Genomic DNA, 25,732 nt, shown 5'->3' on the forward strand with positions numbered 1-25,732 from the left:
AACCACTTGCAAATGCACTTATGCACTACAACCGTTGGGAGTGATCACATTCTACTATTTGAGGTTGTCAAACCTGATGATTTTGAGTAATAAAAGGTTAATGTTTAGGTTAGAATTTTCACAGTTTGCGCAAATGTAATTCTTATAGTGAAATAAAATTTTTATAATTGGATGAGTTATACTTTATTAGTTATTTTGGTAAAAATATAAACATAGTCATTTTGGTAAAAATATTACTATATTTAGATATTATAAAATACTAGTTATGAAATTTTTCAGTAAAATATAATAAAAATAATTCATTACAGTTTTTATAATAAGTACATAAAATCTATATTGTTAAGAAATTTATTGAATATTAAAAATAAAAGTTCTTATAAATAATACATTAATGAAAAGAAGTTTTCACATTAACATTTATTAGCCTATAAAGAGCAAGAGTAAATGAAAAAAATTAAAATGCTTTCTGAAATCGATGCATATATTGAAAAATTTAAAAAAATTACATGCATTTACATAGCACATATACTATTACTGTTGTATATCTATCCTTTTAATATGTTACAAATTGAACAAAGGACCTTGATATTTGTGATAAATAGAAAAAAATTTCAACTTATATTAATTGTTTAAGTTGTTTTAAAATAATCATCTGAACTCGTTGTATATATATGGCCTTCAGAAGATAAAAAATCTAAAATTTCATCTACTTGCCCTGAAAGTGAGTTTGGTACTTTTTCTTTAATTTTATCTCTTTCAATACCAGATTCAGTATCATTTTGTGCATGAATAATTTTATAAACTAAAGTTTGTGCTTCTGACATTCCATAATAAGCAGCTTCTCCATTTAGATCATTTTTATTGTCTTGCTCTTTCTCTAATGTTGTAACATCTTTTGCCATCATTCTAGCTTTCAGTGTAACATAAGTAACTTCAAGAATATGATTTATTAATTCATTCAAGCTTTGTAGTGGCCACATTCGTAAAATTAAAATATGTCGCTTATCAGTTTGTTCTCTAAGAAAACCAACTATGCGAACATATGTATTTATTTGCATTGTAGTATCTGATGTCTTTTTATCCATTTCTAACCATTTGAGCGCAGTGATAGTACCTAAATATATAAATACAGAAAAAACTAAAAACCAAGAAGAAAGAAACTCAGAAAAAGGAATAAACATTAATTAAGTTGAACCTGTTTCATCTTCAATGTCATATGATATTTTTGTTGTTGTCTCTTCAACATTACGTACTAATCCAACAACCATAAACATACGAACCGGGATCTCCCATAATTTTGGTTCGTCAGTGGAAGAAAAAGAAAGTAAATTTCCTATCATAGCAGGAACAATAGTTTGTTTTTTACGCTCTTTTGTTCCGTCTGTTTTGTTGAAACTTTCCAAAAATCCACCTCGAGGATTTATACTGCTATCCAAATCTGATGACCACATACCGATGTTTAATTGATTATTTTTACAGAATGATAAATTTTAAAAATTTTGCGTTCACAAGTATCGACATGTGACAAGAGTAAATTATAACTAAAGTTATAAAATTTACGCGCGAACGTACAATCATAAATTACATACACATATAGACTAGATTCGCAATGAAATAAAACTGAAAGTATACATAGTCTGCTCAACGAGACAAGGCAGTAAACGTAAATAAATTTGATTGTGCGGTTGCAACTATTGGTTGTCGACTAGTGAAACTCGAGTTTACGTTTACTGCGTCGTTTCGTTTAACAGGCTATTTATTGCACCTTACACGATTTACGATTTTATACTATGCTATACTACTTATAATAGTTTACAGAACTTCACAAACGCATCGTGCTACAATAATATACAATATACAATAAATGATATATATGAATTCTATGAAGTCTGTAATCTGCGAAAGAACAATAATAATACATACATAAGCGATATATTTTACATATAATTGTGCAATAAATCAGTTTAAATTTTCCTCTTTTTTATTTCCTAATTTCTAAGAAATTTTCTAGATATAATCTCTGAAAGCAATTTTACATTATCTTACCAAAAGCAAATTCACGTAATAGAGTAACACGAATATTTCTGGCGCGAATTTTATCTTTTATGTATATATATAATAATATTTTAATCATTTTTATTTTAATGTTAGATTTGACGACTATAATTTGATAATTTTTGTCATTAATTGAAATAAAAATGAGTATGTCCTCAAAATAAAATTATGTACGTTTACTATCTTTGAGTATACCAAAGGTAGTTTTTCTCTATATGGTATTTGAGAATTTTAACTTGAATTTTTCATTTTATATAATTATCATATTGTAAAGTAAAAGTTGGATTAATTATTTATTTATTTTTTAATTATTAATTATTTATAATAAAATTTAACAATTAATAAAACAATTAGTTCCATTGAATTATTTGCTTCTAGTTCTTTATTTAATATTGATATAAGAAAGAACATTTTGTATGAATTTAAAGATATTTATTTCTTTATTATAATCTCTGAAATCTAAAAATATACCTATTTTTTTAATTTTGATCTTTTTTAAAGTCGTAAGGAGCCACAATATGTAAAAAAAATCAATGCAAATGTGCCTTATGATACGAACATGTCATGGACGAAGGAAAACTTTGGTTTGTTGATTTAAAATTACTGCAAAAAATATCATGGCGTCTAAGACCCGTGCGGACAATATTGTTAATGAACGCCGTTTACGTCCGATATATGGCAAGTATATTGTTAATATTATTATTAATGAGTAAATATTTATATTTCTTAAGTCATAAGAGAACGTGCTTTCAGTACTTGACCGGTAACGAGGTTATGTAACATTATTGCACTGTGGATTTCAGATTGGTTGGATAATGGAAATAATAAGAAAGCTCTTCAAGAAGCAGATAAAGTGCTTAAGAAACAGCCAAGTAATCAATGTGCTAGGGTACTCAAAGCTTTGGCTTTATTACGACTCGGTAAAGAAAATGAATGTCAAATTATTATGGATAAAGTACGTTCTGAGATTCCCTGTGAGGACTGTACTCTACAGGTCATGAGCATTTGCTATAGAGAAAGACACCAACGTAAGTCCAAGTTGTACTCTATTATTTCTTACACATATCGTAATTGTAATTGTAATTGCTACATATATATTAAATTATTGAAAGAACTGAATATGGTATTGAATTTATTTACAGCTGATAAAATTAGCGAAGTGTACGAAGCTGCAGTTAAAGTAGATCCTAGCAATGAAGAATTATTAACACATCTCTTTATGTCTTATGTTCGTCTTGGAGATTATAAAAAACAGCAACAAACAGCACTTGCCTTATATAAACTAAAACCAAAAAATCCTTACTACTTCTGGGCTGTGATGAGCATAGTTATGCAAGCTATACATTCAGATGAAAAGTTAGCAAAAGGAGTTACTTTACCTTTAGCAGAAAGAATGGTTCGTAGATTAATGTAAAATTATTCTAGTATGACAAAGTATAAATTGTTTTATTGGTAGCTTTTACATTATTTTAATAAAAATTAGGTACTAAAATTAATCAAAGAGGGAAAAATGGAAGCAGAACAAGAAGTGCAACTTTACTTAATGATATTAGAACTTCAAGGTAAAAATGAAGAAATGTTAAATGTTTTATCAGGGCCATTAGCTTCACATCTTTCGTCTGTTTCACAACACAAAGCAGCACTTTTATTAAGATTGGAACGTTTTTCTGAAGCAGTTAATGCATATAAGGAACTCATCAGTGAAAAGTGAGTGTAATGTAGTGTATGTGCACTTTAAGTAATAATGTTCTAATGTTTTATACTACTTAAATATTATAAATAGTGTTGACAATTGGGCATATTACCAAGATTATCTTCTTGCGGCTCTTAAATTTCAAAAGCCAGAAGAATGTTTAAATTTCCTTAATAAGATCATAACCACATTAGAGAAAAAATGTAGAGCTCCTTACCTTGCAAAATTTGAATTATTAAAGCTTACTCAAAATGGCGAAATTATCGAAAATGTTACCGAACCAATTGACTTAATGTATCAGTATTTTTCACAATTTGGAGAAAAAAGTTGTGTAGTTGGGGACTTACGTTTATACTTACATTTATTAACACCTATGGGCAAGCAACAGTTGATTCAAAAGGTAAGTAATAAGATAGCAAACTGTATCATTCAGATAAAAGTAATAATTCATTTGTATGATATTTTATTCTGAATACTGTTATGTTTCTAGATAGAAGAAAGCGTTGGTGTCAAACCTGATGGATTCCCAACTAATTTGCAGCAAATGCAGAGACACATTCATTTAGAACAATTGCGTCGTATTTGTGGTTTTCATCATCCTCCAAATATTGATATAAATAAGCAGAAACAATTGGTAGAACGATTATGTAAATTATATGAGAAGGGTAATGAATTATGTCCAATCCAAGATAGATTACCAACAGACTTTTGTCCAGCAGATTCTTATATTCTTCTAGCAACGCACTTATTGCATGAATTATGGTGCAATACAAATGATGCAGTGTATCTTTATAGGTAATTATTTTATATTTTTAAGTAAAAAAAGTATTTATGGAAAAAATTTAGTATCTAATAAAAATAATAATATATATTTATAGGGCAATGGAATTATTAGAACGTGGTTTATTATCAAGTCCGGCTAATTTTTATATAAAAATTCTACTAATACGAATTTATTTGGAAGCAGGACTAGTAGGTGCAGCTGATCATGTTTTTACGTTGTTGGATGTTAAACATATTCAGTTAGATTCATTGGGTTATTTACATGCACCATTACTTGCTCCACTTGGTCATCTTACATTAGCTACCATAACTTTAGATCATACTACTAAATTTTTTATTGCAAATTACAAAGATGTATGTATTTGTATATTATAAAATTCTTTTAATTAATAAGTAAAATTCTATCTAATTCAATTATAATATGTGATTAGAGCGCAGATCATTTAACGTTTGCCTATAAATACGGAAGTTTTGTAAAGATTCAAGAATTTGTGGAGTTAAAAGAACGTTTGGAAAATTCTTTTCACTTTGTTATGACTACTGTAGATAAGATGCTTTTGGAATTAGGTTGGTGCAGTAGTTCCACATCTTTAATTTCTGCTTTAGATAATATGGATATACAACTAATCGAGGATTCTGTTCGATTGAATTCTTTACGAGATAATCGTGATTTGGAGGTAATCCTATATCCATAAAATATTAAAAAAGAAAACTTAAAATTTAAAAGAATTGATGCAATTCTTTACTTAAACAGGTTGTTCCTGGATGGGAACCACTTACGGAAAACGGAGAGGATATTAGAATGCAAGAAGAAACACGCATATGTATGTTAAGATTACTAGCAGTGCGAGATTTAATATTAAAAATTTTAGCAGCATGTGTAGCACCTGACAGTTCCTCTCTTCTTATTCGATTTTCTAATGAACTGAAACAGCTGGATAATGAACAAATTCCTTCGATTCTTCAAAAATTTGAATTAGAGGGGAGAAAGAATAGATCATGTAAAATGTTAGTTCCTATGGATGCAGTCGAAAGGTTATGCGAAGCTCATTACTCCGAACAATTGAAGACAATCGCCCGACTTGCAGAATCGCTTGCTCAGTCACGTTATCCTGATTTTGAATGTATTCAGATGCTGCGAGTTTCACCATGCCTCCAGACAATAGATATCCCTGAGAAGAGAATTCCAATGTCTTTCAAGCATTTTTTACTAAGAGCGTCAACGTGCAGCGAAACTCTTGCAATTATTAGTGCCATATGTACTCTGTGTGCAACACAATTACAACCTAAGACTTCACAAAAGAAGAATAAGAAAAAATGTAATAAACAAATAACATCTATTTCATTAAATGATAATGATCATGTAAGTTAATTGAATGAATTGATATTAGCTGTTTACTCTAATTTAAGCAATGTTTTCATTTGTTTGTTTACTGTGTTATAGAGTTGGAAAGAAATAGTAATGGTACTTGAAGAGAGGATTCAAAATTTAGATTCGGTACTAACAGAATTTGAAAAATACCAATTACATACTGGGCTGAGTAACGATGAAGAAGATTTGTGTGCTACAATAATTAAATATGGTCAAGATAGTTTGGAACAAAGTTGCAGATCATTAAAATCTCGAGTTCAAAGTACGATAAAACTTCTAAGCAGTTTAAAAAGCTGAAATTGTAAGAAAATTCTTGTACAAAGAATATCCATCCAGCTATTCATTGATTTCTAAAACCAGTTCATTTATTGTGTACATAGTTATTAGACTTAATCAATTATAAATACTGACGGAATTGTTTATTGGAAATCAACTCTTCAAATTGTTTCAATTTCGCACTAAATTCATAAAGAATTATTAAAATATTTCATCAGCACAAAATTTGGTATATTCATGTTAATGTGGAATACACTGCCATCTTATGTAAATTATGTATTTTTAAAATAAGTAAACAGTATATTTGACAAAAAAACATTAAATTAATAAAACTTGGTTAAATCTAAATTCTGTTATCCTTGGATAACAGAATATTGAAAAGTGTTTTCTAATTGGTTACCATTATCTTTATTTATAATCATTTAAAAATTGGTGTACAATTTTTTTATTGTTTTAGAAGTTATTGAAATTAAAATGCAATTGTTTATTATTTTCATATAAATTTTTAACTTATATATATTAAGTACGTGTTTACATAGAGGTGTGTATAAATTCTTATACGTGAAAAATATCATGAAGTTGAAATTAACTAATTTAAAAAGATGTTACTCTAGAGTAAAATAGTTTTTCCCTAATATCAAAGTTTTTTATTTGTATTTTGCTTCTTCCATTGTATATGAATAAATTTATTACTTGTTAATCATATAATTTAAGTAATTACTTGATTGAACTGTACGAAATTAATAAATTGGATAAATTTATATGAAACGAAAAAAATTGTATCTATTTATATATTTAAGTGATTTTAATTAGCTAATATCAGCTAATATAGATCTTAATTAATTATATTTAGACATTAATTGTCTTTATCTAAATCAGGGATATTTTTGTTTAAACAAGAACATTATAAAATTATTAGTCATTAATATATTAGCAAACTATAATAAAGATGTGTGTATTAAGAAATTATATTTATATAGTTTAAAAGGCTATATTGGCTGCTACTCATATTGATAAGATCATTGTCATATTGGTACAATTTTGTGAAGGATCTGTTTCTGTAGGGAGAGTTTCTATATTGTATATTCTATACATATTTTCGACTTATCTTTCATATAGGTTAATTTTTTATCAGTCGCTTTATTTTCAGTTATATATCTTATATTAAACGGTAAGTATGTGTGTAAATATATGCCTGTGTCTATGACATTAAGCACTCTATGAGTATGCAACAACATTCAGTATTCATTAATGTGCTTGCCAATCGGCGAATACGCAGTTTAAGTTTGAAAACATATATTTTATATATTATTGAATTAGATTTCATATAATATTTATACCACGTGTTGTAACAAAATTTTTTTCGTAATAATTTACTCTGTACTACGTATTGACAATGTGGTCTAACCTGGACAGTACTATTGTGAGTGCATCAGGAGGATTTTTGAACGATAGTCAGGATCAAAGTGACGGAAATAAAAAAACTGGTAAAAGAATCAAGAAAATAATTCCTGTTATGATTCAACAGTTAACACAACTTAATGACAATTTGGAAGGTAGTATTATTACTCTTGTAGGAATTATACACCATATAGAGAAGAGTAGCACAAAAGTGACATATGAAATTGAAGATGAAACAGGTATCAAACAGGAATATTTTGAAATTTATGTAATTCTAGAGATAAATTGCTATTATTAATATAATTTTTTATGTTAGTATATAATTATTTCTTACTTATTAGATCAAATAAATTTTTGAAGAAATATGATAAAATTAATATATTAATTGATTAATTACAGGTCATATTACATGTTTCCAATGGTTGTCAGTGGGAAAGTCAGAATCAATAATTAATTTAAATACCTATGTACGAGTATTTGGATACATAAGAGAACAAACTGAAATCAAACATATATTAATTTTAAGGATTTGGCCTTTGACTACCTTGAATGAGTTAACTAATCATTTATTAGAAGTGACCTATGTAACATTAAAGATTCAAAAGACTTCTAATAATGAAGATAAAAGTCCTGATATCCCTATGCTAGATGACAACCTTGGGTTGACTAAAGAACAAACTATAGTCTATAAGGTCATTCAAGCAGAAAATGATAGCGAAAATGGAATAGAAAGAAAGACTGTCAAGAACCGTGTGCCAAGGAATATGTTACCAACAGTTGATGAGATAATTGACTTTCTTACAAGTGAAGGACATATTTATACTACTTTTACAGATGATCATTTTAAGACAACATAATTATGTCAAGCAGATACAGAATTTTGTTGTTCAAATCTAAAGTTATCTAAACCTGTTGAGAGATTAATATGTACATTCTATATAATTATTGTATAGAGATTTTTGTATTACATAGACGTAATATTAAGAAATAAATTTGAATTAATGTTTTGTGTAATTGATAACAATTACGAATAATTGTTCTAAATATACGTACAAATATTATTTTTTAAAAATAAACAATTAATTCAACATCAACCGAGTGCTACCTAACATAGAGTATGATTGTTATATTATATCATTATTATATCATATTATATTATTATACAGGACGATTCTTCTGTTAGTTGATTCAAAGCCAGTGCCGCCAACCATACCGTGGAAACTCCTTGTTAATTGACAAGATTTTGTCCCCACTCGCACGCCTAATTAGTAAGGCAATATTATGTTATATTCAACATTTAATAAAAAAATGTTACAACAATCCATTCTTAAAGTTTCAGGTATTATTTAACATATTTTTTTAATTTTATCTATATATTGTTTTGCTAAGAATTTCAAATCGCTTTGACATCTACGAATTATGTCTCAATATATGATATTACTAAGTATGTGATTACCACAAGCTTTGCAAAGTATCTGTAGGTCATCTATAGTTATTTCTATGAAAATAGTATTTGCACATACACGCGCGCATTTTGTATAGAACGATAGGACGAAACGTAGTTGACATTCTATCATCATACGTGCATAAAGATTTAACTCTGTTTATGTTTGTTTTTAACAGAGTAAAATATTCTGAAGGAAATTTGAAAACTTTTTTTATACATTGACCTATGATTAAAAAGTTTATTAAAAGAACTTTATAATTCACTTGTAATTTATATTAGTATAAAAATTAATATGTGAGTTACATTGTGTTTAAAAAATTTCAGTTAGGTTATCAAATACGAATTATTGAAATGATTTCTTTTAGATTAATTTGCTACAATATAAATTGCAGATTTTATATTCTTTAATTATTCAATAATAAGTTTTCAAAAATATTTACGGAATTCAATATGTCTGAATCTATGGAAATTTCTGAATCTGCTAACGGAAATATTTCTACCCAACCTGATGTATCTGCTCAAATAAGTAAGAAGGAGAAGAAACCTACATGTATCATCATTCTTGGAATGGCTGGGTCTGGCAAAACCACATTTGTACAAAGACTTGTTTCAGTATTATACAAAACAGGAAAACCTTATGTAATAAATTTAGATCCTGCATGTAGAGAAGTTCCTTATCCTGCTAACATAGGTAATATATTATATTATTACTGTTTTTTCATTACAAATATGTTTTAATAAATTCTTAATGTTTTAGATATTAGAGATACTGTCAATTATAAGGAAGTGATGAAACAGTATAGTTTAGGACCAAATGGTGGTATTGTTACTGCCCTAAATCTTTTTTCTACAAAATTTGATCAAGTTATAGAACTTATTGATAAAGGAGGCAAAGAGCATGAATATGTAATTTTGGATACTCCTGGGCAAATAGAAGTTTTTACATGGTCAGCAAGTGGGACAATCATAACAGAAGCTTTAGCATCTGAATTTCCAACGATTATAGTGTATATATTAGATACTGTAAGAAGCGTTAATCCTGTAACATTCATGTCTAACATGCTTTATGCATGTTCTATACTTTATAAAACTAAATTACCATTTATTGTTGCTATGAATAAGGTAATTGTTAAAGTACATAATATTATTGTGTTATCTAGTAATTAATCTAATGATATAATTCTATGTATATATGTTTTAAGATTGATATTATCGAACATAGTTATGCAGTAGACTGGATGCAAGATTTTGAAGCATTCCAGGAAGCTTTGGATTCAGAAACGAGTTATATTAGTAACTTAACACGTAGTATGGCTCTTACACTTGATGAATTTTATAGTCATTTACGTAGCTGTGGAGTTTCTGCTGCAACAGGAGCTGGTATTACTAAGTTTCTTGAACTTATTAAAGATGCAGAAGAAGAATATGAAAGGTAAATGAAGTTTATATATCAATAGTATTTATAAAAAATATTATTAATATCATTAATTAATATAATATTTATACAATATGTTATGAAATGCAAAAAATAAATTTTCCGTTAAAGAGAATATAAGAAAGCTTGGAAAAGAATGAAGATTAAACGAGATGCTCAGCGACAAAGGGCAGAGAAAGAACAACTTGAAAGAGCAACTCAGGAAGCTACAGGAGAAAATATGCCATTAATAACAACAGTTAATAGTGGAAGAGAAATTTCAGATGTATATTTAAAACACGCTGGTAATGAATCAAGTGAAGATGAAGAAGGTATGGAAAATCCATTTAAAAACGAAGAAGATGAAGAAGAAAGAAAGGAAGCAGAGTCCTTCAAAAGTTTTTTAAATAGACATAAAATGCAACAAAAGAAACATATAACTGATCAACCTACAACAAGTAGTGATACATAGCCTAAGAAGAAATGTTTGTAAAAACATTAAAAAATAAATTTTGTTATTAACAAATAAATTGTACGTTTAATATAAAGATATTATATTTTGAACTTTACATTTTATAATTACACATTTAATGGAAAATGTTATTTTACATATTATTTATTTTCTAAATGGCAATTGTCCTAAGAATACTTAAATATTATAATAATACTGATAATGCAGAAAGCTCAAATAACGTATAAAATAATATATTTTTCCTTGGATATTTAATTAATAGTTTTAGAAAAATTTGTCCACAACATAAACACTGGAAGCAAGTTGTGTGTCATTTGAGTTATCCTTTTTTGAAGAAATTGGTACCGAATTTTTTGTAATCCAATCTATAAGTGGGTTCATGGTTTTGTGGCGTATATAAACTATTCAATACTGAAATTTTATTATGTTAAGATTAATTTCTAATAGAAATTCTGTATTTTATATTGGTTAACAAATTTCTTTTAATGATATTTTTCAATACTACTAAATTTAAGGATGTTTTCAAGTGAGCCGCGGAGCAATTAAATAAATATACAAACAATGAAATAAATAAATAAATATGTTTGATTCATAAAGACTTAGATTACACTACCTTTTTCAGGGGAATTTAAAGTATTTTCATCTTTTAATATACGATTTTGCTTTTGTTGGTATTCTCGCGATATTTGTTCTAGCGCTTTCGTTAACGCCAACTGGAAACAATCAAAATCTTGTGAAATACAAAAATTACAATTACAATTTTTTGTAATTTTTTCTGTTGAATATAGCTAAGATTTTAGGGTAGTTGATTAAAAATATCTTCTTTCAAAATAATGATTTTAAAATTAATTTATTTAAAGAAAATTACACAAGTTCCAATTTTTATTAAAATCTTATTAAATAGGTATATCTTAGACATAAAATTTCTAAGAGGATTTAGGATAGGATATAGAATATGCATATGTATTTGAACTTCAAACTTGAAAAAAACATTTTACAAAAAAATTCTATAAAAGTCATGCTTTTTACATGCAATTTATACAGGATTTTATAAGGAAAGCTAGTCGATGCCAATATTATTTTCGTCACTGAAGAAAAAAAAGAAGAAGAATCATTTTTCAATTAATTTAATTTATCAAGGAAAGCAAAGTATTTCCTATTTTTATTTACCCGGCACATGTGTAAACGCGATACGTGATCGGAGTCCTTGCTTAAAAAATTCTGTTCCGCGGCACATTTTGCATTAAGCCGTCGACAGTGTCTCATTTTTCCGGCAGTTTTCCTGTATACTCTTGACAAGAGATCGGGCCTTCCAGTACGAAAATTTTCATGCAAAAATTCATGAACGTCCGGATTGTGAGAATTACAAATTGGATCTCTATTATGTGACGTCACTTTCCGGAAGCCGTACAGATTCAGCTGCCTGATAAAGCTCGTAATGTTTTTCGTTTTGAAGATGGAATTACCCGCGTCGAGATACTGTTCTTGAAATTTCTTGTAATCAAGAAGAATCGTATTACCATTAAGGCTCCAACGAATGGCACCACTTTTGCATTCGTTCACTATACGCCATAGTTTTTGCGGAAATCGCAACGAAAGAAATATGCAATCGTCGTACATGTTCGATTCGAAAGTAGCGTTTATAGTCGTCTATAGAACGCAGAACGAAACTAAACACTGCAAATTTCTCTCTTCTCTTTCTCGAATCCGATCGATTATCTTTTGCAAACAAAATACTATCGTATCACAGCAACAATATTTCTTCTTTTGGAATCGTCTGAACTATTTTAATCTCTTGGCGCGAGCTTGAAATATTAAAATAAGCACAATTTTTAAGTACATCATAGAAGAAGTAATTATTTGAATGCTATAGTTTGTAGCGTGTAGTGTTTGTTCCGTATACTAAATGAAATAGGTTATAGTACTTATATTTTAATTAATAAATGTACACTATAGAATTTAATAAAAACATTATGATTTAATACAATGATTCGTACACTAAAAACAACAATATATTTAAAATGTCTCTCATTCGTGTCTCTTTACACGATACTACAACATTTTATACAAATCGCAACGCAAAATTATCAAATATGTAGATGGGATGTGAGGTTAGAAAAGAAATTAGATATACGAGCGCGTAAATAATTATCGTAATCGTAATTAATAATAAATTATTAAAAGTATGTTACAGTTCCCTAACATTACAAAATATTAATACTATTTCCTGGACAATGAAGGTTCGGCATATCGAACTTTCACAATTTCCCTGATATCATTGGTATTTCTTGATTACATACAATAAAAAAGTATAGGTATAAAAGGTACGAAAAATTAAATAACATCGTAAGTGATAATTTTCTTCGTATCTTATCATTTTCGTTTTTAACAATTTTTATTCAAACGAATATCCATCGATCTCATCTATTAAGACAAAGAGAAATGTATTTAGTTGTATTCTCAAAATTGATTTACATCAGTCTTTCAATCCGGACGCTATAAAAGACAAATATCGAAAGGAAGAAGTTAATACAAAGGGCCATGGTTCATATTCATAAAAATAATCTAATGTAAAAGAGTATTTCTTGTAAATTCAAATTCAAATTCAAATTCAAATTCAAATTCAAATTCTTGCATGTCGCCTTAGAAAACTATACATATCTACCTAAAAGAGCATTGGAGATATGTACATCAAATTGTTCAGCAATAAATGCATCTTCCTCTTATTATTTTTATTCTAGTTTTTATCAGACTGAATTGTTTCGGACTGAAGGATCACATTTTAACCAATTACGCTTACCGATGTTTTTACTGGTATGGTATTTATACAAAGTTTAAAGGCTGTTAGCTTTAAAAACTTGTAGAATTATCTTTTTTTGTACGATTGAATAAATGGAATCAAGTTTCTGAAACCGCAATAGGAACAGTTATAAAATAAGCAATGGCTTTCAAGAGTATTACAATGAGCTTCAGACATTCTTTTTGAGTTTTCATTTTTGATTGAAATTTATAAATTATCGCGTGCCAAAGTACTTTGTTAAATCTCTTGTCAATCAGACAAAGCTGGTAAAGTTTGTAAATATTCGTGTGGTTTAGTCGGTGCTGGCAATAAATAGCCATCAGGATCCAACACGTCTGGCGTACGAATAGTGACCGGTCCTTGAGGTGGCCTCGGCAACGTGTCTTGTTGAATAGATTTACCTTTAGCTTTCTCCAGTCTTTCTAATATCTCCGAAAATTTGATTCTGTCTTTAGGATCCGTTTTCCAGCATTCTCGCATTAGCTGGCAAACAAATGGCGGACATCCTTCCGGAGGTATAAGCATTATTCCTTGGAAAATTAACTTCACCACCTGGACGAATGTTTAATAAAATATGATAGATCGTAGAAATTGGAGGAAAATAAGAAGGGAATGTTATATCGTGTCGCTTGAGTTCGAGTCTGTTCGCGTTAAATTGCATTTAGCCTTAAACTTGAAGGTCTAAAACTACTTATAAGTGGTGCAGTAGCAAACAAGTAGTAAGAAAGAGCAATGGCGCGACAGGTATAAGGTAACGTGCATGAACGAATGAAAAATCTCCATTGCAAATTTTTTCATGATTTCGTAAATTCAGGTACTTTTTGTACGATAAATATTTAGTAAACTGTTATTTATTCTAGCAACTGACAAAATAGTTTTACTTACTTCTTCGTTATTATGTCCGTAATATGGCTGCTTGCCAAAAGAGTAGACTTCCCATAGAACCACTCCAAAACTCCATACGTCACTTTCCAGCGTGAAACGTCCGTACATTACGCTTTCTGGTGACATCCAGCGAACCGGTAGAAGTCTGGAGCCTCCTATCTAAGGAGAATAAAAAATTCCTATTTTAATAAATCATTGAACTTATAGTAAATTATTTACCAATATTTTTATTACCTTATAGTAATCGCAAGTATACACATCCCGGGACATTCCAAAATCTGCTATCTTAACAACGAGATCAGAACCAACCAGACAATTTCTGCACGCTAAATCTCGATGGACGAATCTTTGACCGGATAAATAAGTCATACCAGCTGCAATTTGAATAGTTATCCAATGTAAAGACTCCTGAAACAAGTAATGGTATAGTGTCGGTGAAAATAAAGAGAAAAGAACTTCGATACAATGAAGAAGGTCAGTCTTTTTAATAAGATTTACCTGAGTTAAGGGTTGCAGGCCGGGTTTCGTTGTCCTACTAAATTGTCGAGAATTCGATCGCAAAACTTCAGCTAGATCTCCGTAAGGCATGTATTCGAAAACCATCCACGGACTGTTATTACCTTCCCGAAGTACTACACCTTTCAGTGATAAAATATTTCTGTGTCCAAACGTAGACATAATGTCGACTTCTCGCATGAAGTCTTCTTCCGCTTCGCGGGAGGCACTTTCTTTTAAAACTTTTATCGCGACGATCTCTTTTGAGTCTCCGACACATGATTCTCCTATGAAAAATGAAATCTTCGTTAGTACGTCAATTATTGCTATAATATTCGTGAAAAATAAATTACAAGACGTTCTCACGATGCTTTGATAGTATATATATATATCTTGTACGATATTTTGGAATATGAAAATGATAAGAACCTTTATACACTTTGCCAAAACAACCCTCGCCGATATCTTCTAAAAATACAAGAGATTCACGTTGCAGAATCGGCACTTCTGGCGAGGCGCAACTGAAATACTGTGGATTAGGTGTGTACTTATTCGCTAGCAGCAATCCCTTTTTCAGATTCATCGGTGTTCCCTGAGGAGAACATATGCAAGCATATTTTCATAATAATTTTTTAACCACTCAAATATTTTTTACATTTTATATTTGCAAATCTAATAGGAGAGAAGTTAATTTTGTCACTAGCATACAGTAGGAATTAAAGGAAATTAGATCAGATTAAAAATCCAATCTGTTCTGAGTTCATAATTATTTCGATGTGATCCGTTTGTTATTCGTGTTATTATTTTTACTAACAATAAATACAACTATACCGATATATGGAGGAAATTGTAATTAAAACCGTGATGAGAAATTATGTTTTCCCTTGCCCGTTTTTAAGGTGTAAATTCAATATAATGAAGATAATTAAGAGTGTCCCAATCAGCCATTATTAAGTTTCATTAACTTATTTCTCTGTACATTAAGATAAGCTTGTATAAGATTGCATTTAATGAAATGTGGCCAAACAATCAGTTACGTTAATTAAAAGTATTGTACTTTATATCCTTATCTTTAAACGCCATTAATATTCTTTGAATGTCTAAAATCAAATGTTTCGAATATTTTAAACGCAGAAGAAAAAGGAAATAAACAATAATGTAAAAATATGTATGAATAGAATGGAGCAAAAAATAATATAAATGAACATTACGTTATATTTGTTCTTAGAGAAAAATACCGATGATCTCGGTATAAAAATATTTTATCATTATATTTCCTTCCAAATTAAAAAATGTATGGAGTTATTGTATGACTCTCCAGGAAATATATTAATATACTCAAAAATGTTATTATACTCAATATCATTGTATTTATTGTACTCAAGTTATAATATTACATTAGATATCAAAATTTTGTTTGAACCAACCGAGAATATTCTGTTATCCAACGTTTTAAATAACAGTGTTTTAAATGTTACGTTAGTTTTTAACAGGCACTGCAATATTATTATTTGATTGACGTACATCCAGGGAATTCCTCTGTGACTTCACGTTATAACTCCGTTTCTTCACGCAATAGACTATACTCAACAATATTGCTAATACCGCAACGAAAGCTACGGCGATTCCTACTATTTCAGGTACCCTTAGTCTCGCTCGCTCTACCTGTTGAACAGTATGAAAATACTACAAACTATGTTTGCAGACGATTGTACGAATATTTAAAGGTTGACGAATAATAATTGAGTCAGTAATTTGGAGTAATTACCTGTTCAGCTTCTGGAAGTGCGGTAGTGCTGTTGGTAGAATTACCATTTGGGGGTATTATATTGGGTATAGGTCGAGGTGTTAGGGGAACTAGAAAAATAATTGAAATGATATTTGTAGAAAGATCGTTTCTTTAGTATTTGTCAAAAGTTGATAAAGCTATTTTTTTTGCTTAAAGGATAAAGTCACCTTCGTTTACATGTACAAAATCTTTTGTTGCAAGAAAATTAATTCGATGAAAAATAACTCATAACGAGCGAAATTTAAACAAGCGTTTGTTTTAACAAATACAATTTTTTCAAACGAGATAACAAAATTTAGATTTCTTTCTTAAGAAAAGTAATTTGCGCATAAGGTCACTTCAACGCCGGGACGGAAGTAATAGATATAAATTTGGTTTAGAATTCAAACTGGAATGATTTATTTTAACTTCTCTAACAAGATTAAGAAAGAAAAATATAATTCCATAGAGGAAAGTCAAGGTGACTCTGATCTTTTTTTAGAAACAGCACGCTTTAACATCTTTTCCCACTTTAGGTCGTAAACGTTCAGGGACGAATAGTTTCATGCATCATTTTCCATACCGTACACGTGCTCGCGTGTATTTTCTAAAGTATATTGTGGTATAAGTATACAACGATCGACTTGCCAAAAGATTAAAGAAATATATCGAAGTAAAAATGTTACTTAAAGAAAAATATGAAGAGATGCTACTTGACTCTGACCTATTAGGCGATTTGGACACTTTAAGTCCGTCGTAGGTGGTGATAAGTCGTGCGGACAAACACACTTCGACGTATTGTCTGTGAAGCTACGACAAGCTGCTTCCTTTCCACAAATTTGGGGCCGGTCTTTGCATCCCGTGATCACGGCATTTCCATTGATAGGCAGTATTACTTCCGATTGTTGTGTGGACTCGGTGGTTGCTGATAGTTCTGAAACAATATTTACACGTTATCGCAATTTTGTCAGTTTACAGTAGCTGTACTCAGTGAGTTTACGAGTACATAAAAATAGCCTTATTCCTTGAACAAAATATCTGAGAATGAGCGTACATCATGAAAAGTGAAGGATTATCGAATGTGTTACCGTGTGTGTTATGAGATGAAAGAATGTTAATTAACTCTCGTCCAGCTATGATTAGGTCGAGCGATGAACGAAACAAAGAAATGTATTAGAACGCATTTTTGGTTTTCTACGAAACGCTACTGTACCTTGGTTCTATTCCAATTCCTATTATAATATATTAAGGCAAAGATTTTCACTTCTAAAATATTCTTGCAATTCTTTAAAGAAATTATATAATATAGCTCAAAATCAGTAGGAGTAAAAGGGTTAAAGCCTGTATGGGATAAAAATGTAACTTATAGCATAACTATGTTTCAACAATTTATGTTTCCCTTAAAGCCTATGCAAGATGTTTAAAAAGAATATTGGTACCAATGTTCTGCTCTTTTAATTACTTCGTGTTAATTTCAAATTGATACGAATCTCGTTCCAAAGTGAGTTTAAAGCGGTAAAGCTTCTAAGAAAGAACACGAAGAAAGCCAGGAGTCGGCATACTCGACTCATATCAAAAGCGCCGAAGTAGTTGGCGGTTTAAGGTAGAGCAGTCGAATTTACAGGAGAACGGTGGTAACGGTTAATAAAGGGCGAGCTGGTAAGAAAAAGGGCTACATATTTGGATTGGGTCCGACTTGGAAGAGACAGTGAAGGCATTCATTTCGTGCTTGAAGCTTGTAACGGGTCAAAGCGTTATCTCTGCGGTCAGCGCTCTCCGACAACGAGTCTCGCTATGTGTACCTATTATCGCCCCGTATTCCTTCCCTTCCTATGCATCTCTACGAGAATTGCCGTATTTACGAGATCGCTCGATTTCTACAAAATGTTCCTACATTTTAATTTTCCAGAAAAATGACGGCTCACTTAGGGTAAATCAGATGTATGAGACGTTGCGTCGAAACAGACCGTAGTGTTCTCGACGCGGATGGACTTGACCAATTACAGCAATTGATATGTAGTTACTTTATGTCTAGGGACATTTTGGAGCTAGTTGTCTACGCACGTTCACTCGAATCGTCTGAGAATTTTTATGTCAAGTATTTTTGAAAATATCGAATTCTATCGAAATTGTTCAAGCTCAACGTAAGTACTTTATTTCTTTATACGAGAACGTCTAAAGATATCTTTTTAAAGACGCCATTTATCGACGTATAGTTATTTTACTTGAAAATATTTTTAATTTCAATGTTTTTACTTAATTTTGTGTAGTTGCTGTATAGTCGAGGACGAAGACATTTGGAAGATCATTTTGATGCTGTTTGTAGCCTAGTGATCATCCGATTTGATTAAAAATTTATTAACAATGTAATTTTAATAATATCGTTAAATCGTTCAATTTAGGTTCGAAGTTTCCTCGAAAATATTACGATAAACTGTAAATAACCAAGAAAGAAAAATTATTCCCTAAATTTGAATTTCTCCGACACGTATGAAAGATCTATTTGCTTTGTTGCCGTTATATTTTCCTTTACAAATCGTACGATAAATTCTAAAGGAAAAAATACGATGGAAGTTCAACTGCGAGTAATATAGATTAGAAATTAACGCAACTGACAATGAGCGTCCCAGTAAGCTGCAATTCCACGAAATGTAAGAGACGTCTGTTTATCGGATAGACACGCGGAAATGCGTAAGTCGTTTGTAGATATAGAATTTCCAAGTTCGAAATCGAACGATTACTTTTATTTCGACGAACAGGAATATTGTTTAGCCTTTCAACTATATGATATTACCTACATCATTCATGACCTATGCACTTTGTCGTTACTCGTGCTACGTGGAAGCTGTCGATGGGTGAACGAATGACCCGCGATATCGTGCATACTTCGACGCAAAGTTGCGAGGGAATCATCCTTACCACCATTTTTATATCAGGTCCGCGTCCAACTATGTTAAATAATTACTAGTTGTATAAGTATAAGCATATTTTGAAACTGTCTTGCTTCTATATCGCGTGTCTCATTTAATTTTTGTGGAGGAGCGATATTCAAACATAAAATAATTCAGTTGATTTATAACAATATAAACATAAATTGTGAATATGTCTACGAAACTCCTTTGATAAATATTTTCGTTTCTGAAGCTCAACGTTAGTTCTTTAAGTAAAACGCGAATGATTAAAAAATCGACGAAGTGGAAGATCAAGAAAATTGCAAACTTTATAAACCTTTTTATATTTCTCCGCATTCCTTTCCAATTGCGCGAACAATGAGTAGCTGACGATTATTTGCTAGGAACTACGATTTGTTTTGCGCTACTACAATTTTCACTATGGTTTCGCTGCTTTTGGAAACTGAGGAGCATTCAACGTAGATATACATATCCAGTCATGTTTATTTGCAAATCTGAGGTTTAGGCCAGAGATTACAATAGAGGCATTATGTGTGCGGGTGGTTTATCCCCCGAAACGTACGATTCGCAAACCGAATCGTCTGTCATAAAACGGGATTGTTCGCGATATACTCAGGAAATCGACGAAAGTAGCTCGGTTATCAAGTTTCCTAAAAAATATAAAAGTGAGACAAGTAAATTGGACTCGTTTAACGTGTTTCCTAATATAAAATTGATACGATTGTTTTAATATATTAACTAAGATTAAATTATTGACAATTCGAGAAATTTTATAGGGAACGAAATATCGTTTTGAATTTTTATACAATTCTAATTTCGTAGAATTTCCTTCTAACGTTTATGAGTTTATTCATGTGTCACAACGTGTCCATTCAGAAACATTCGTGCAAAATTTAAAAAATATAACGAGATGAGTTACGACAGACTCGGAGGATTAACATGACGATGAGCAAACCGCTTTCCTTTTCGTCGTCCATGTCATCATTCATCAGTATTATCTGTTCGCAATACAATGCCAAGCGAACAATAGGCTCACTACTCGACAAAGTCTCCTTTTATCTAATACGATAGATATTGTTTTGGATCTAGTTGCTACCTGAGATGTTTTCTCTAAATCAGACACTATTGTTTTCTAAATGGAAAAGAGCATGGAAATTATTCTACTCGCTGTGGAAATTTCTATCTTACAATTCCTATGTTACCTTAAGGATGCCTTTTATTTTTTTAGAATCTAAGTTATTTTACGAGTAAATAATATGTAATTTAGTATATTAAGATTAGTATATCAGAAAACATTCAGCGAAATTTTCATTAAGCTATTTAATTTCCAACATTATTCACAGAGTTTAAACTTTCCTTTAACACTTTGATGTTGATATGATGCCGCGCGCGTCGTCTCATCTCGCGCAAAATGTTTCGAGGTAAATATGTAAATGGAAATCTGGCGACGCTTGAAAAAATAAAAAACGTCGTTTTTCGTCCGCCGTCGGCAACGCTTGAAAAACACTAGACGTCGATTCACGTCTCCCGACGCGAATATATTAATACTAAACACTTGTTCGTGCTAATATGAATATCATGAAATTAATATAAAAAAATTCTATGCTTGTTTAGATTTCATGCAGCTACTAGAAAAGCTTCTTCATTGTTACTCGAGCATTTGGATGCTGCGCACGTGGTTATCATCTTGGGTTAGCGTTATCGGAAGGTCGAATATGTCGATATTAAAGATAAGTTAAAGGAAGAAGTATAGGGTTAGTTTTTATGTACGCTTTTTCCATTTCTCTGGGCCAGTTGACATTTGTTCCAATAAAGATACGACTAACCGGCTTTATCTTCTCGACATTTTGACTCGTACTTGAACCTATCTTGTTTCTAACGTATTTATGGAGTATACGCTCAGAGGGATTTCTGCATAATTCTGTTTTTTTTTTTTTTATCAAATAGAATTGAATATAACAATTTTTAACTTCTTAATTCTTAACATAAATTCTTAACTCGTAACTTTCAACAATATGTGCAGGTTTAGTGGAAGACAGTTTCCATGTTTTAAAATAACGAGGATACGCAAAGTAGAATTGAGTTAAATGAACTCGTGAAAAGTAACCAGAGCAGTGCTTGTTGCTTAGTAATAATTATCTGTAGTGCTCAAATTGATGCCTTCGTACATAACTGTAGCACCTAAGTTTACCTTTCAAAGGTATGAGCATTAGGTTGGTAGAGAATAAATACATTTACGTTCTATTTAATCGAGATATATCTCTACATTTTTCACGTAAATATACGATTGGTAATTCTGTTAATGTAATTGGTAATAGAGAATTATGAAAAGAATATCATATTTAATATTTAATATTTAAGAATGAAATGGAGAATAACAAGGAAAATATCGTGATAAAATAAAAGGCCGACAAGCAATGACGTTCTTTTTCCCGAGAATTAGAAAATTATAAAATATTCAGGAAGAAATAATTGTGTGATGCGATAATAAGTGACGAAAGAAGACAGTTCGAACTAAAGAAGATTACGAAAGTGTTGAATATTGTCATTCGTTCGGTAAATCCTGTCTTTATTTACTTTTCCTATTTTATCCAAATGTTTTGAAGCAAATATCGATTAACGGTGAATCATCCAAGGAATTTCTGGTGTTTTTAATTTATAAAGATTTATATTCTCGCTTATCATGTTTGTAACAATTATCTGAACGTTATATTCCCACATTGGATGAATACGTGTTTCATCTTTACTCGTCTCATTTTTCGTGATCTTTTTAACAAAACGCCACACAACGCGGGCCTGTTTCTCGATTCATCAGATTAATGGCCACGATTCTTGTAACGGCAAGGCATAATTTAAATTTTATTCATTTTAAATGAACCTTCACGAAGTTCAGATCGTGCAGACACTTTTGAAGATTATTATTAGGTCGTACCGATTGCAGCTAACCCTTGATAAATCAGAATTTTAGTTGCTTTATAGCTATTGCTTGCATGGTAGACGCAATGGCATTAGTGCATTAATAGTAGTTAATTATTAACAGTAAGTAGTTATTTATTAGTTAATTACGTTAATTATCCGAAGAAAATATAAATTATAAAGCTAAAATTTTGTCCTTTGTTTCAATCTTCTAATCTTTTAATGCTTACTTTTGTATGTAATCACGATAATACAAGAAATTATCTTATTTGCGCAATGTATAGTCTGTTACAGAGTATATTCGTCTTTTTTTTTATTCCATTAACGTAGTAAACATGTACGACGGCATTACGTTATATTATTTATAACGATTTTGTAAAATAAACTAAAACGTGTTTTGTAATATTATTTCGTATCGTATTTCGACAATGATAGGGAATGCATTAAATTTTGAAACGTAGATACATCAAAGTTTTATCTAAAAAGTTGTTAAATATCAATCTGACGCGTAATGTGCAATATTATTTATTGGTTTGGAAGAAAAGAGGTAAAACTAGCTCTTGAAGGGATAAAAATACAAATTTATGTGATCTTTCGTTACGCATAAACGATACAGTAACATGTGGCAAGTAAATGCGATGAGCTGTCCTTTTTTATCTAAGATATACATTACGTTAAAATAATCGCAAATTTTTTATTGTTAAGACTAATTCTAATGTAATAAAACCTACACGTGCTATGTATATAATTCCATATTACTATGAATAATTTTAAATTCTGCGTTGATTAAGTACTTTTCGCTATTCAAATCTTAATACTTTTTAAATAACAGTATACGTAAAAATCAGTGATAAATAATAAACTCACCGGCTCGAATTTCCGCAGAGGAAAGGCCTCTTCTTCTTGGCATTCTTCGCCGCTCCATCGCGGGTGCAGGAACCAAAATGGCAGGAAACCACCCCTGCTTTTCAAAAGAAAACTCTCGTTTCGCACTAATAAAACTTCCACTCCTTCGTTAATTACCGTCGGCACTTTAACGTTCGCGTTTTCTCATGATCCATCGTCAAACTCTAAGTTTCTGATCATCAAACCAGCCATTAAAAATTCGACTCAACAAAAGCAAAACAAAGATACACGACGGTAATTTGTTCACATCGTAAAAAGAACAGTCACAAAACCGTACGTAACACAATTTTGCTTTTCAAGCGTTCATCGCACTGATTGGACCGCACGTGGGCTAGAATTTTCATGAGTTCGTTCCTTCAGAAATCAAAGCACGAATAAACAGCTCCTTTGTGTATCTATGTATCCCACTAATTAAGTAACTTGTCGTTTTCAATTTCCAATTTAATTTGATATTTCGAAGCAACCAACCAATTGTAACACAAACGCTCTTCCTTTATCCAAACGATCGAAGAAACCCACTGTATGATACGATTTTCGTACAAAATTTATCGAAGCTCTAACGTTGCCAGAGAATTGGCAATTAAGTCGTATAGTGGCATGAATAAATTTTGATCGCATGAGTAGCAATTAGAGGAGATCGATAGGAGGGTCCAAGCAAGGGTGAAGGGAGAAACGCGGTCCGAATGGCAAGGATCGAGAGACAAGGATCGAGAGAGCAAAGAGTTAAGCCGGAAGAGGAAACCCGTTGCTAGGATAAATCGAGGAGGGTCCTCTATCTTCGACGGATGCTTACTCGAAACTAAAGACCGACTAAAGACCGCCTTCGAGAACTCCCTCGCATTGGCGTACACACAAGGAAACGCGGTCACACATACAAAAGTCGGATCGTCTGTTCGTGGCACCCACATGCATCCCGAAGAGCTACCAAGGATTTACGCGAGGGACGAGCGTGGTTCATCATCAGCGAGGCTCGACCTACGCTATCGGATAGACAGAAGCGACGGTTCCTCGTAATCTCGTCGCTTTTTCAGCCGACTTAAGGGTAGAGCCTCTTGTTGCGCTTTAATCTCTGACACGTGCCAACTTACGACTCCACCTTCGTTTTTAATAGTATTAGGTCGTTCCATAGGTTTGACAGAACAAGGCGGAACTTATGGGACGACTTAATATTTTCGTGGCGGCTTCCGTATTGCGATGGAATCTATGTTGTAGATTCCTGTATTTTGATTGGAACGATGGAAGGAATGGGTGGCTCGGAGGCAGAGCGGTACAAGAAAAAAAAATCTTTAATTTGGAGAGATCGTGGGTGTTAGCTTCTGATACAAAAATCTGTATATTTTCGCTTATGTTTGTTTGTACAAGTAAGGATTCTGTATATTTATGAAAAATGTGTTTAAGTACGCTTTACTGCTGAACCTCTCGATCACAGGAAACACAATCAAAACGATTCTTATCAACTTTTGTCAAAGCAATACTCTAATAACGATTAATGCGATCTTTTATTTTCAGTAGATTTTGTTACGTTAGTTTGTCAGATACAGCGATGTCAATCCTCGACAAATAATAACCTTAATAACTGTGGTTATAGCTAAAAACTTTTCGTATAGGTCAGAATTTTAATAATCTGCATTCCGAACGAAGGTCAAGCAATTAAAATGAGCAAGCTCTTTTACTTATCTGTTACGAACAAAACTCGTTTTATATATTTACTATTTGTACTATGATTCGTAAACTATACTAAGTTATCAATTTATCAAACGTTATTTATTTGGGCTCGGAAATAATTTCATCGTGATTTTTAACGAACGATTTAAATTTACGATTTATCGTTTACGTTCTAATGGCATCTGTATACAACCATGAAATCGATGAAAGAGTTCAGATTCTTATGAGTGATAGCTTACGTGAATATTTAATGACGTTTGGTAGCGGTTTGCATTACAACGAGATTATCAATCACTATTAATATTAAGGATGTGATCTTTGAATAAGATGAAAAGGAAAAACGAACAGAGAAAACCAACGATCAAGAAAGTAGAGAGTGATTTGCACAGACGTATGCTTGCATATTGCGCCACTAATAATTAACCAAGTGTATATCGCGATCGGTTTGATACACTGGTGTCCAACTGGGCGC

General features: G+C 31.1%; 6 protein-coding genes across 8 annotated transcripts; 3 read left to right on the forward strand and 3 right to left on the reverse strand.

Annotated features, from left to right (window-relative positions):
- Positions 1-334: 334 nt before the first annotated feature.
- On the reverse strand, positions 335-1,636 carry LOC138183293 (replication protein A 32 kDa subunit). Its single transcript, XM_069119990.1, has 2 exons — positions 1,196-1,636; positions 335-1,114 (listed from the first exon to the last, which is right to left on the reverse strand). The coding sequence occupies exons 1-2, from the start codon at positions 1,449-1,451 to the stop codon at positions 630-632; spliced, it is 741 nt and encodes a 246-aa protein (XP_068976091.1). The 5' UTR covers positions 1,452-1,636; the 3' UTR covers positions 335-629.
- Positions 1,637-2,577: 941 nt separating this feature from the next.
- On the forward strand, positions 2,578-6,632 carry psidin (phagocyte signaling impaired). The gene is made up of 10 exons (XM_069119761.1): positions 2,578-2,733; positions 2,859-3,083; positions 3,198-3,451; positions 3,539-3,762; positions 3,839-4,148; positions 4,239-4,543; positions 4,627-4,885; positions 4,963-5,208; positions 5,286-5,894; positions 5,976-6,632. The coding sequence occupies exons 1-10, from the start codon at positions 2,673-2,675 to the stop codon at positions 6,198-6,200; spliced, it is 2,718 nt and encodes a 905-aa protein (XP_068975862.1). The 5' UTR covers positions 2,578-2,672; the 3' UTR covers positions 6,201-6,632.
- A 576-nt stretch (positions 6,633-7,208) lies between these two features.
- LOC138183056 (replication protein A 32 kDa subunit) lies at positions 7,209-8,605 on the forward strand. Of its 2 annotated transcripts, XM_069119589.1 has the most exons (3): positions 7,209-7,350; positions 7,596-7,819; positions 7,980-8,605. In XM_069119589.1, exons 2-3 carry the CDS (start codon positions 7,696-7,698, stop codon positions 8,435-8,437), a joined length of 582 nt encoding a protein of 193 aa, XP_068975690.1. In that variant the 5' UTR covers positions 7,209-7,350; positions 7,596-7,695; the 3' UTR covers positions 8,438-8,605. The 2 variants fall into 2 exon arrangements, with proteins under 2 accessions (XP_068975690.1, XP_068975689.1); XM_069119588.1 differs by lacking the exon at positions 7,209-7,350 and having other exon boundaries at positions 7,365-7,819.
- A 533-nt stretch (positions 8,606-9,138) lies between these two features.
- Positions 9,139-10,993, forward strand: LOC138183055 (GPN-loop GTPase 1). The gene is made up of 5 exons (XM_069119587.1): positions 9,139-9,321; positions 9,393-9,718; positions 9,785-10,149; positions 10,230-10,459; positions 10,574-10,993. Exons 2-5 carry the CDS (start codon positions 9,478-9,480, stop codon positions 10,911-10,913), a joined length of 1,176 nt encoding a protein of 391 aa, XP_068975688.1. The 5' UTR covers positions 9,139-9,321; positions 9,393-9,477; the 3' UTR covers positions 10,914-10,993.
- A 171-nt stretch (positions 10,994-11,164) lies between these two features.
- On the reverse strand, positions 11,165-12,786 carry LOC138183058 (heat shock factor protein 5). Its single transcript, XM_069119590.1, is given in 5 exon segments — positions 11,165-11,195; positions 11,197-11,283; positions 11,285-11,324; positions 11,527-11,626; positions 12,084-12,786. Coding segments are annotated over 5 exon segments (708 nt in total). The 5' UTR covers positions 12,534-12,786.
- A 73-nt stretch (positions 12,787-12,859) lies between these two features.
- LOC138183054 (muscle, skeletal receptor tyrosine protein kinase) lies at positions 12,860-24,622 on the reverse strand. Of its 2 annotated transcripts, none has more exons than XM_069119585.1 (9): positions 23,557-24,622; positions 17,586-17,795; positions 16,862-16,950; positions 16,618-16,779; positions 15,523-15,685; positions 15,097-15,380; positions 14,833-15,006; positions 14,599-14,757; positions 12,860-14,265 (listed from the first exon to the last, which is right to left on the reverse strand). In XM_069119585.1, exons 1-9 carry the CDS (start codon positions 23,612-23,614, stop codon positions 13,963-13,965), a joined length of 1,602 nt encoding a protein of 533 aa, XP_068975686.1. In that variant the 5' UTR covers positions 23,615-24,622; the 3' UTR covers positions 12,860-13,962. The 2 variants fall into 2 exon arrangements, with proteins under 2 accessions (XP_068975686.1, XP_068975687.1); XM_069119586.1 differs by having other exon boundaries at positions 16,618-16,758; positions 23,557-24,619.
- Between the last annotated feature and the right edge of the window lie 1,110 nt (positions 24,623-25,732).

This window comes from Bombus flavifrons, chromosome 9, assembly GCF_040668555.2.
Source record: "Bombus flavifrons isolate JBK064 chromosome 9, iyBomFlav1_principal, whole genome shotgun sequence".
Taxonomy (NCBI): domain Eukaryota; kingdom Metazoa; phylum Arthropoda; class Insecta; order Hymenoptera; family Apidae; genus Bombus; species Bombus flavifrons.

What these genes read in the sequence shown, in the direction of transcription:
- LOC138183055 (XM_069119587.1), top strand. Translation starts at nt 9,478, where the DNA reads ATGTCTGAATCTATGGAAATTTCTGAATCTGCTAACGGAAATATTTCT. An exon ending in TCCTTATCCTGCTAACATAG is followed by an intron (nt 9,719 to 9,784) that starts GTAATATATTAT and finishes TTAATGTTTTAG; the next exon opens with ATATTAGAGATACTGTCAAT. An exon ending in TTATTGTTGCTATGAATAAG is followed by an intron (nt 10,150 to 10,229) that starts GTAATTGTTAAA and finishes ATATGTTTTAAG; the next exon opens with ATTGATATTATCGAACATAG.
- LOC138183054 (XM_069119585.1), bottom strand. Translation starts at nt 23,614, where the DNA reads ATGGAGCGGCGAAGAATGCCAAGAAGAAGAGGCCTTTCCTCTGCGGAA. An exon ending in CACTTCCAGAAGCTGAACAG is followed by an intron (nt 16,780 to 16,861) that starts GTAATTACTCCA and finishes CATAGTTTGTAG; the next exon opens with TATTTTCATACTGTTCAACA. An exon ending in TTTTGGCAAAGTGTATAAAG is followed by an intron (nt 15,381 to 15,522) that starts GTTCTTATCATT and finishes CATTTTTCATAG; the next exon opens with GAGAATCATGTGTCGGAGAC.
- LOC138183056 (XM_069119588.1), top strand. Translation starts at nt 7,576, where the DNA reads ATGTGGTCTAACCTGGACAGTACTATTGTGAGTGCATCAGGAGGATTT. An exon ending in TGAAATTGAAGATGAAACAG is followed by an intron (nt 7,820 to 7,979) that starts GTATCAAACAGG and finishes GATTAATTACAG; the next exon opens with GTCATATTACATGTTTCCAA.
- psidin (XM_069119761.1), top strand. Translation starts at nt 2,673, where the DNA reads ATGGCGTCTAAGACCCGTGCGGACAATATTGTTAATGAACGCCGTTTA. An exon ending in GATGCAGTGTATCTTTATAG is followed by an intron (nt 4,544 to 4,626) that starts GTAATTATTTTA and finishes ATATATTTATAG; the next exon opens with GGCAATGGAATTATTAGAAC. An exon ending in TTATTGCAAATTACAAAGAT is followed by an intron (nt 4,886 to 4,962) that starts GTATGTATTTGT and finishes ATATGTGATTAG; the next exon opens with AGCGCAGATCATTTAACGTT.
- LOC138183293 (XM_069119990.1), bottom strand. Translation starts at nt 1,451, where the DNA reads ATGTGGTCATCAGATTTGGATAGCAGTATAAATCCTCGAGGTGGATTT. An exon ending in TGACATTGAAGATGAAACAG is followed by an intron (nt 1,115 to 1,195) that starts GTTCAACTTAAT and finishes TTATATATTTAG; the next exon opens with GTACTATCACTGCGCTCAAA.